The 11,245-nt window shown below is 44.2% G+C and overlaps 1 protein-coding gene and 1 long non-coding RNA gene across 3 annotated transcripts in view; one reads left to right on the top strand and one right to left on the bottom strand.

Annotated features, from left to right (window-relative positions):
* Nucleotides 1-377: 377 nt before the first annotated feature.
* Nucleotides 378-2,948, top strand: LOC141933415 (uncharacterized). The gene is made up of 3 exons (XR_012626079.1): nucleotides 378-472; nucleotides 1,000-1,163; nucleotides 2,832-2,948. It is a non-coding gene; the product is annotated as an uncharacterized LOC141933415 (long non-coding RNA).
* A 1,020-nt stretch (nucleotides 2,949-3,968) lies between these two features.
* ANKRD33B (ankyrin repeat domain 33B) overlaps nucleotides 3,969-11,245 on the bottom strand; it is a 48,511-nt gene continuing 41,234 nt past the window's right edge. For both annotated transcript variants that reach the window (XM_074825873.1, XM_074825868.1), the window contains one exon: nucleotides 3,969-7,166. In XM_074825873.1, coding sequence (XP_074681974.1) covers nucleotides 6,316-7,166 — 851 coding nt within the window. In that variant the 3' untranslated portion in view covers nucleotides 3,969-6,315. The remainder of the gene's footprint in view (nucleotides 7,167-11,245) is intronic.

The following is an 11,245-nucleotide window of genomic DNA, read 5'->3' as shown; positions in this document are numbered from 1 at the left end:
CTGTACATAGGAATTCTCCAGGCAGAAGAAAATTCCTGTTCTCCAAAGCAAGATGAGTTGGCCCTTCTCATTTGCCATGTGGCATTCTCCAGGCCTCCTCTGTAATACTGTGACAGCCTGTAATACCTTTGGAGGTATTTATGAATATATTTTTTGCTTACTTGGATGACCCGAGAGTTGTGGTCAGAAACACTTCAAACACTACATCTCTGAATACAATTTCCCTATCTTGTTCCTTGGTGGACTTCCCAAACCATCTTTCCCTGGAAATAATGCTCCCTTGACCTTCTGCAAGCAGAGAAGGTGGTATGAGAGACATGGTACCTGGGGATGATGAGCACTTTTCTTTCTTTTTTTAGCATTTGGTCTGGGGGGACGTCCCAGAGAAAGTGTCCAGGATCATCAGATAGACAACCTTTACAGCTCCTGCGGGGGATCCAGTCGAACTGAGCTGATACAGGACTATCCCTGTGTGAGTTACTTATACAGATGAAGAGTTTTATTTCTGAAGTTTATTTCTGAGAAAGCCTTTGCCTCACAGCATATTTGAAGCCCTAGTTTGTGTTTACCACCCTAGAAATGACCTCTTGGCCTTCCTGTTAACAGGGAGGAGCAATCTTGGACTCACTTAAGGAGTATATCCATACTGAAATCAATTGCTTGATGTCTCCCATTCTGAATGAGCTGATTTCAGGTTTTCATTGTTTGATCTGTGTGTATCCATCCTACAAACAGCCTGCCACCACTCTGCGGGCTGCCTCTGGTCTTCAACTCCTCCAGCCAGCATTATTTCTCCAAAGGGCAGGCCTGGGCACTTTGAACGTATTTACCATAGGTACACAGGGAAGGACCTAAATGATGCTCCCTGATATGGGTTATTATTTTGATTTTGTATTCATCTTAACTCATGTTGGTAGATGGGTTGCTCTACCGTCTAGACAGGGTCCCTGGTGACCAGCCTGCTGGGTGACAGATTTATCTGACTTTCTTATTTTCAAGATGCTGTTGAAGGCATTTTACCCAACCTCAGGTCAAGTCTTTTACAACTTTGTCCGAAGTCATTGCTGAGTAAAAAGCTTCAAAAGAGAATGCTGGGAAACTGGATTTCCAAGTCGGTTTGAGCAACCATTTTTGACACCTTTGCACACCTTCCTGAACACAAGGTAACTTGCCAAAAATGGAGAAGACACTGAAGGAAGCTTATATTGAATCACTTTCTTTTGAAATAATATTTTCCTTAGCAGACCAGAGCAAGCCTTCATGGCTGCTTTTAACTCTTGTCAACACAATAGTCAGAAAAAATTTGATCAAAAAGCTAATTTTGTTCTACATCAAAGATATACCATAGATATTTGCGTATTTTCTTTTCCCCTTGCTGCCTCCATTACCTCTTGTTCACTCTTCCAGGGATTATCTCTGACCACTGTTATCTCTGATAACATGAGTTTAGCAGTTTTCAGTGACTTGGAATTCAAAGATTTAGTTGCAAAATTTATTATATGGAGAATCTGCCAAACTGTCAGTCTAGTTTTCGCTTGCCTCGAGAAGATGGCAGGCTGGCTGCTCAGCTGCTCTCTCTGCTGAATACACTCTCTGGGTGAGGAATTATCTAAGTAATGAAGAAGCTTTTAAATGAAACAAATGACCGTATGGATTTGTAATTCCACCTGTGACAATTTAAAAGGAATAAAAATGTGAGGATAATTCCCATTTCTTACAAATCTTTCTGCCCTACTTTATGGCTGAAGTCGCTGAGCAGCTCTGTTGCTGGTGCTTGTTTAATCTTTCCAAAGAGGGCTCAAAGGATGAGGGGGGGCGGGGGGGGGGGCTGTAATTTTCCTGACCATCTGCAAACCAGTCCAAGCCCCTTTCCTTGGGGTTCAGATGAGATACAAATACTTGTAAAAGGGTGTCACCTCTGAGTGTCACACAGCTAGATGTTTTCTGGAGCTGCCTAACCTGTGCTGGGGAGCTCTTCCTTGCCGTTTTGGGCACAGCCTGGAGCACTGGTTGAGCCACCCAGCAGCTCGCTGGCTCTGAGCGACACTGTCTCGCTCCTTCCCTTCCCTGCTCCCCTGCACTGGCTCCAGCAATTTTGTCTATCTTATTAAATTGGTGCAATACTAATCCAGCAAAATCCCATGTTTGCTGGGAGCAAGTAGGAGTGCATGGGCAGGAGGGAGGGACGCAACTACCCTTTCCAGCTTGTTGCCCACCTTCGGTCTCCAGGTATCTAACCAAACTGTGGAGTGTTAAGTCATGAGGCACGATGAGCAGACCTAGCAAAACCAGACTGCATCGCATGAATTACAGAAAAAAAGAGAAGGCTTCAGTTCAGACCATCTGCAAATCCTGCATATTGGGTCCTATTTTCAGTCACATCTTTTGGAAGTTTCCTGCTGAGATGTAGATGTTTAAAAAAGAAATGCCCTCAAAGAATTCTGTGTATCTGTATGGCATTTTTCTATTCAATGTGGTTTTTTACCAGCTGCTCTAGTGTTTGTCCCTTAGCGGGGCTGCATGAGCATTCAGGACTATTAAGAAAAAGGCATTCAATGAAGAGGCCTAGTGAGGATTTTTTTCAAGGCTGAAGGAATAGTTTTCATTGGCATAAAAAGCCCCAAATGAATAACACATAGTGACACAAGGAGCCAATTACATGTAATTCTGTGTTCCTGCCTGAAAAACCTTCCATGGGGTTGGTGGTCTCTTCCTTGCAACACCATTGCTCTCCAGAGACAAGAGCACAGTATCATTCTAACGAACGTCAGGAAGTGTTTGGGATTTCACTTTCCACTGTGACTATATTAAATCCCTGTTGTTTACTGCAGAAGTAAGTCAGCCCATCAGGCTGGGTGCTTCCCAGCGGGTGAGCATCAGATGGTGAGAGGCTGCCTGTCATGCCAAAGCTTGCAGTGCACTGAGACAAGCAATGGCCACGAAGGCAGACACAGCCTGTGCTCCAGTTTCACTTGCAATGCTCAGGAGCATCATTCCCACTAACGTGCCAGACTGCAGCCTGGCATCAAAGGTAGGTAGAAAACCTTCCTCCACCCTAGGAATCAGTGTTCCCTTCCCCTCCGTGGGAGCATCCTCCAGCAGCAGCGCCTCTGCCTTCCCTCAGGGGCTCCAGCTGCCAGCAGGAGCTGCCAAGGGTTCCTGTGCTTTTTTTTTAGGAGGTAAACCATCCTGCTTGAGTGACCAGGAGTGATCTGAAGTACAGCTGGTATCACTTGGTATTTCATAGTTATGGGTCTCTTGGAAAAAAAAAACCCCAACAAAACACAAACCAAACCACTCTATTTGTGCAGAAATCCAACAGAAATCACATCCTCCTCAGTGGCAGCAGCTCAAGGGGGCGGATGGCTGGAGGAGTGCCTCCTCCCCTGCTGTGGTCCATTTGCCACAGGTTTCTAGAAGCATGTTTTGCAGGAGCTTTGCCCACTGTAACCTTCAGACCCTCAGACAGACAATAAAAAAAGCAAGCAAGCGGCACAGCACTTTGCGTAAGGATGGTGATGAAGAGGAGTAAGATGCCTGGAAGGGCAGTTAGGCAGCAGGGGAGGAAGGCAATGAGGAAGCAGAGACCTGTGCCTGTACTTCCCAACCTAGCAAGTGCAAAGTTTTACACAAATGCACAAAATGGAGCCACACCGTCCGCAGGGATGCCGGGGGACTGTCTGCTTGCAGCAGAGCAATGTGGCCGCAGGTCATCAAAGCAACGGCTTCTCTCTCCACCAAGATGGCCAGCCAAAGCCCGAAGTCGGGACAAATGCAGTGGTTTTCTTTTACTCCTAGGGAAAACTTCACAAGGAGTGGAAGTTAACCCACAATAGTTCCTTCCAGGGAAACCAAACTGCTTTCAGATGGTGCTGATTAGTCCATTGGTGTAAATGGGTGGGCTTTTCGATCTACTGAAAAGTGAAAGGCAGCATCCCCAAACCACTCTGAATAATAAGGTTGCCAAGTAAGTTTAACAGCTTGTGCCTCTTTTAATGGAAATATCATGTTTATACACATATACACAGTAAAGTACAAAGGGTTAGAAAACAGGCTTCATTTTCAGCCCCTAACTCTAACATACTGTATGTTAATCCCTGAGAGCACCTGTCAATTGCATGTCTCCTGCAAGTGATGCCAAGAGTGCGAATTCAAGTGTTCACCTGCAGCACAGGTTGCTTTTCAGATACTGAATCTGAATGCTAAATCTTCAGTACGCTGGGTTGGCAGTAAACAAAAATTAATAGCTAAACCATTCAATTCAGAGTACCAATTCAAAATCCATCCAGATGTCTTTGCCACAGACAGCTAAAATATTGTCTTCCTTCTCTCCAAAGAAATAAACTCAGCTTATATTCTGGTCACACCAAATCCATTACAAAATTAGTGCCTGTGAATTGCACAGCACTGATGCACCTGCAGACTAAAATCCTCTTTATATTCACAGGGCTGGGGAGGTTTATTAGCAGGGTGTGTATTCCTCCAACTCTGACCTGGGAGGCTACCTGGCAGTGCAGTGCAGCTACTCCAGCAAGAGGTACAAAGAACAGGCTGTGTGGAAAAGTCCTTGTTTCACACGTCTGCCATAACCTCTGTCAAGCCCTGACCCCGCAGACTCTAGCTAGCAATACCAATCTGGGCACTAGTTTTCAATCATCAACTGAATTTATTTCTCCTGTGACATGCACACTTTCATTACAAGTTCAGTGAGACCGCAGCCAGCCTTTGTGCTGTGGGAGTAAAGGACGGAAAAGTTTTCCCTCTCTTTAATTGAAGGGAGAAGCTGGTGACAGCAGCAGCTGAGGTCTGCCCGGGCTCCAGCAGAGCAACACCATCAGGAGGACACACCACAGCACATTTCATTTCAAAAACGAGAGCAAAACCTGAGCAAAAACATAGCCTGAGCATGTGCTGGATGACCTGCTGTTTGTGTTTGACCTCTGCTTTTATGAATGTGGTCTTTCTTCAGCAAGCAGCAGGTTTACAGCCCTTCGTTATCAGAATTTGCCAGGGTTTGGCATGCCATTCAGACTGACTGCTGGTAAAACCAAATAAGGCCTTAACCTTAACCTGCCGCAACCTGCGGGAACTGCTACTCTGAGATGTGTTCCTATACTAGGGAAGGTTTCCCCAGTGTTGAGACAGAGGGGTGAGGTATAGCCCTCTCCAGACACCCAGGGGTGTACTACCAAAGCTTACAATGACATCTGGCCATGGTTTCCAAATGTTAGTGGCCAAGCTGCCTGGTATTGTATCTCTGACTGGATGTTCATAGCATATGACTGGACGTAATACCTGGGAAAACTGCTTCAATTTCTGGAAGCTGTGTAATTTTCCTGGCCTGGCTATAATATGGAAAGGCTCACAATAAACCTGGTGGATTTTTTTAAGAGGAACTTAAATATCAACCTAAAAGAAGCCCACCCGTGGCTCACCATCTCCCTTATTTCACAGTTAAACGCAATGACAAAAAAATTCCCTGAGACTAAAGAGGAGACAACAGATAGAGAATACAGGGAAACTTAATGGGGGAGGCAAATCTTAGATGACAGTGGCATTCAAAAATTATCTCAGCTTCTTTGTTGCTCCAAAGAAATCAGTCTCTTCCCCTGATTTATGGCTGCAGAGGATATGAATACCTCAACTACAGAAATATTTCATACGCGGCCCTTTTTTCTATTCAACAGAACAAACAATAGCATTAAGAACTGCATCCATACAGACTGTATAGAGCTGTACAGTTTAATACCTAGCCTGTCTTAAACTTTGATTACTGGAATTAAAATAAAGTGCTTAGTATATTCAAAACAACTGTAGACCTGGATTTTCACTGCCCACCAACACTGTGGTATATTTTAAACGTGTCATTATTACTATAAAACCTTGCAATACACCTACCTAAGCAAGGAGAGGGAGGAATGTCTAGTGTCAAAAGCAGAACTCCTTAATTTTGTCCATTGCAAAAGGAACAAACACAAAATATGATCCTTTCACACACATGTTATTTTTCAAGCTGTTTCTCAGTCATTCACCTGGAACTGGAAAAAAAAGGAAACCACAAAAGGACTGCACCACTTAAAACTTCCTATCAACAGCAGACAGATAAACTTAGTACGTCGTCCACCTCAAAATACCTTCCTGCTCCACCATCAGACACACTGTGGCATAGCCCTTGCCCTGTTTCTGCACCTTAAAGGCCATTATTCAGTATTTCAGCTCTGTGAGCAGTGGGCATGCACGAAAGCATTCAGTCTGTTATCTTGCTCAGATAACAAGACTAATGGCTCTAAAACCTTCTAAGCAACTGCCTTTAAATCAGGTCCTGCATCTGGCAGGAGACACCTGCCTCTGCTTTTGAGCCTCTGCTGCTCTTTTCTTCTCCTGTTCCTCTGCCTTCTTCCGCTCCTCTTTTAGCTCCTTGTATCTCCATTTAGGAATCTGCAAATAGGGATCATCCTTTGCACTGCTCCTCCTTCTCACCTGTTCTGGCTGGAAGGTGGGTGGAGGAGCCTTGGTGATCCGGACTTTGGGGATGACAAATCCCGGCCTGACACTGCTCCGTCTAAGCAGGTGGAGGGGCAGGAGGCTTGCTTTCCTTGTGGTTATGGGGTTCACCTGGGAGACTGTCAGGCTGACGGGCTGCAGGCTGGCTCGCCGGTCCTTTTTCTTGGGAATCACCGTGACTTTGGAGTTCTTAAATAGCTTCTCGTAGCTGCTAAAGTGATCTTTGTCCTGAGATCGGATCTCCTCGGCTCTCTGCTTCCTAAGGATTTCTTGCACAGCCAGTCTGCGTTTCCCCACAGAAGGCGGGCTGCCTGGGCACACAGTCCGGCATGACAGAGCAATGAAAGGACTGCTCAAACTTGTTGTCACCTTCACCATGTGGTCAAGGACCCCATCTTCCTCTGGGCCGTAGAAAGACCGGAATGAGACAGCTGCCCTCATGCACTCAGAAATCCTCTGCAAACAGCTTTTTGGCTCTGCAGCCTTGGCAAGAAGTTCTTTCATCTTTGGCCATTCTGGTTTAAATTCATCACAAAACTGTTCCGCGCATGGCTTGTCCATCAGCTTTCGCATGATGAAGGCAGATTCTGATCTTCCTGTGTAACAAGCCCATTCACGTGAAGTCAGTCCACGACTTGGGTCAGTCGCATGAACATTTGCCCCTCAAAGAAAACAAAACCAATTAGTGTTACTTAATGAAACTGCCCACACATTTCTTGCTATGATCTGAGTTGAATCAGGCAGCTCCCTGCAAAAAATGTCACATATGACACATAATAATATTTGTGTCAAAATGAACATGCAATAGAGATCAGATTCCTGACTTTCTGAACTCCTTGTTTATTTAAAAAAAAAAAAAAAAAAAAGAAATTAAGGCTATATATATGAAATTCTCTTCAAACAATGCAAAAAATTACTTTGAAATATTCAAATTCAAATAATGAATGTCAGCTGCATTGAATGTTGTCTGCCATTTTAAAACCCATTCACTCAGGCTCACAAGAAAAGAGTGACAAATGCTGAAAGAAACAATTCTGTACACAAAAATCCTTCCCATACAGAATAATGTGTTTTGCACTGATTGCTGCCACTCAGAAGACAGATCTTGGGCTAATGATCACCAGTTCCATGAATATATCAACTCAGTGCTCACTAGGGGCGAAAATAGCAAATAAAATAGAAGTAATTTATTGAAAAGTATTTTAAAAAATAGAGAAAAAATCAGAAAAAAAAAAAAAAAAAAGGAAAAGAACAGAGAAAATACCAGATGTACAATTCAGGTTCTCTTATCTCTGAAAGGACACTGTAGAATTAAGCAAAGTTGAGAGGATGGTGACAAGACTGATCAAATATAACGAAAGTTTCCATACATGTCAGAGAGTGGATAATGGGCAAGATGGAACTTCACTCTGAGCCCAGAACAGCTGTTCTCACCTACCTTGGATTTCCATCCCTGAGGAAATGAAGTAACTGTTAGCAAAACCATGTTATTATTGCCAAGCGGAGCAGCCGTAAGAGGCGACTGGGACACGTGCTAGACAGTAGAGGCTTAGACATTTAAAGTACAGTGTTAGGTCCTGGGAGGAAATGATTTCTAGTGGTTATTATCTTTCGACCTTTCCTCCCCCCATTCCCAGTTTATGATCTTTATCCATCCAGTTCTGATATCTGACCCCATCATATTTCTTATATATTTCTGCGTCCTTTTCCAGCTTTGCCTTCCTTTTGATCCCTCCATGTTCCTATAAGCTCCCTCACATGGGCTTCTGCCCTTGTTCTTCACTCTCTTGCCTTCAAGTGGGGTTACACTCTTCTCCTCCAGGGCACCTGGCTGCCTGAAGAGCAGATACAAAAGTAACAGGGGGAGCAAGCATCCTAGTCTGCTCCACTGTGACCTTTACAACTTCTGTAGTACTATATCCAATGTTGCCACATTCCCTGGCAACCAGAAAATTGCAGGGAAATCCTCTCAGTTCTGGTATTAGAGTGGGAGTGTGGGCATTTGTCAATGAGGATGGCATGCGCCTAGTTCTGCTCACATAGAAGAGGTCTGTAAAGGACAGAAGCAGCTCAATACAGAGTGCACCTTTGGAAGAATTGCTGCAGAACAATGAGCAGCAACAAGTGTTTTCGGAAGCTGAAGTTAGCAAGACACTGTCACAACAGCCCAAAACATCACAGCTAGTGAATGCTAAAGGCTACAAAAGATCTGTCCAAAAACTAGTTCAGTGTCAGCAATCAAAAACAATCTCAGAGACATGTCAAGGACTTGACAGCCAGCATCATATCCTCTGCATCACACTCAAGTGATCCTGGACATACCACCTGGGCACATGCATCTTGATGTTTTAGAGTCTATGGGTATGTGGGTAAATGAATGAAATTGGTAGGAGAATGAGTATGAGTGAATACTCTCAGGTTTAAGGCAGTAACGTTCTTAAGCTGCAAATCCTTTGTTTTAGATTCTGTCTTTAAACTTTGACTGATCTCAGAGGAAGCTTTGCATGCTCCAGAATGCAGACTTTGTTCAGCAGCTCTGCAGGACATTCCCTGGGACAGGCATGGGCACTTTGCCCAGCTGCTTTCAACATAACTGAGCTCTTTAAAATTCAGTTGTGGTTTACATGTATCACTGGCCCTGTAGATAATTTCTGGGTTTCTTGGAAGAGTTTCAAGCTGGGATATAAATGGGCTACAACATTTGACTTCTTGAAGGGCTTCTCTGTCTGCTGAAGCACCATTTTCAAACAGCCAACACAAAACTGACCTACACAGATCTTGTCACAAACGAACAGAGATTCTGTCCCATTGCTTTGGAAGAGGGAGATGTTCAGAGACTGAGACCTGAGGAAAAGGCCAGAGAAATACCACAATAAATTATTTGTTTTAGGGTGGCTTATCTTGGTGACAGCATTTCAAACTAGCATAAGGGGGACTAGATACATATAAGGAATGGTTACCAGGAACTAGTTTGCAACGGGTCCAGTATAACCTTCCCCACAAAGGATGTTTTGTCATTACAGAAAAACAGAAGAAAAAGGAGAGCATGGGGAAAGTGATCAAAATCTCAGTTTTAATTCTATTAAGTACCAGTTGATTCCTAAGTCTCTGAGAAAATCCCTAAAAAGAGGATGCTAGAGACACAAACCAGGAGTGAATGTGGATGAAGACACCTTAAGCAAGGAGCTGGTTTCAGTTCAAGTGTAATTTAAGTGACATTTGCAGAAAGGACCACTCAGAGAAAAAGCACAGGGGCATTGCAGGGAGTCAAGCATAGGGCCCAGACTGGAAGGCAGAGGAGGCAAAAAGGAGGGAGGGTTAATCAAACCAGAGTTCATTAGCTGTGGACTGGAAAAATGATTGTGAGATCTCAAAGGCAGCAGGGTTTGACAAAGTTCATGACTGCAGAAGTTACAGACAAACCAGTGAGGGGAGGAACAAAGACATACATTGACACGTCCCCCTGCTTCACTAGCCTGCTTCTGAACCATCCTACCCAAACTTCCTATCCCTGAATCTCTCCCATCTCAGGCTAGCCTCTTGTCTTGTCTCCTTAACACTTGCCTTGGTCTTCCCTCCTTCCCACTAGAGCTGATGGGGAACATGGCAGATTACATGGAAGTTGTTTCCTTGTTGTACACCTAAGAGGCAAGGATTTACCACAGGAAGGACAGCAGCTAAAGAAATTGTCTCCAAGTACAAATTTTAATGAACAGTATGCTCTGCCTGTAAACAAGCAAGAGGTATAGACAGCTGCTTACCATTATCTTCAAGAAAAAGACATGACAGCTCTGATATGGTGCAGCTATGAGACCTTGGATCAGAGTTGTGAAAAAGAGCTGTGTGAGAAAGCTCTTGCTGGGGGCTCCCTGCCTTTGCTTGGGGGCTGCAGTGAAGCTCAGACACAGCTGTGGTCCTTGCCTGAGCTGTTGCAGCTATGGCTGTGCCTGGCCGTGTGTGTTGCTGATCCGAACCCTGACTCACAGACTTAGGTTCTTCTTTTGACTTTCAGAAGTACCTTGTCTCTATGGACTTCCCTTGTCACCATGGACTTGCCTGGCAATCACTGCAGTAGTGGCTGATCCTGGTTATTGTCACCAGCCCTGCTCCGTTTCTTCAGGGAGCGCCTTTTGTGGATGAGGCTAGTGCCGCTCTGTGCCTTGCTTGTGAGCCCTGGCTCACCTCCCTTTGAGGAGAAGCCCACTCCTGCTGCTGCCTTGGACAGATGTGTCCCCAGGTGTTTTGGAAACTTTATCTCATAAAACAATACTACAGAGTATTGAAATCCTGATCTTGCAACAGAAATCGATGCTGACTTTGTACCTTGTAACACAAAATCTCTTCCAAGGCGTGATTTACTATAGTGGTATTGATTTTCTGTACAAATCAGGAGACATTTCTGAACAAACGTCATTCAGCAGAATGCCTCATCTGGAAGAGACATGAATAGCCATGTCCCTTTTTAAATGTGATAGCAGTCTTATTGAACTAATTGTCATTTCAGTGTAAGTACAGCCTACAAATTCTCTTTTAGGAACACTGCATTTGCCACTTGCCTTGATTTTCCTATGAAAGTCATTCTGAAGATCATTTTCAGCACAACTAATTTGAATACACGTGTCCCTTTGGGATATCAAAATCCTATTTGATTAAGAAGGTTTAATGTCCCTCCCTTGAGATGCAAAACTGACATCCTGAGTTTAAAGACAGGGAGTGAAAGAGCTCAGGCATCTGTTACCAA

The sequence above is a fragment of the Strix aluco genome, chromosome 1 (assembly GCF_031877795.1).
Source record: "Strix aluco isolate bStrAlu1 chromosome 1, bStrAlu1.hap1, whole genome shotgun sequence".
Lineage (NCBI taxonomy): Eukaryota > Metazoa > Chordata > Aves > Strigiformes > Strigidae > Strix > Strix aluco.
Note: the sequence above shows the minus strand (reverse complement) of the source record. Positions and strands in the feature narration are given on the sequence as shown.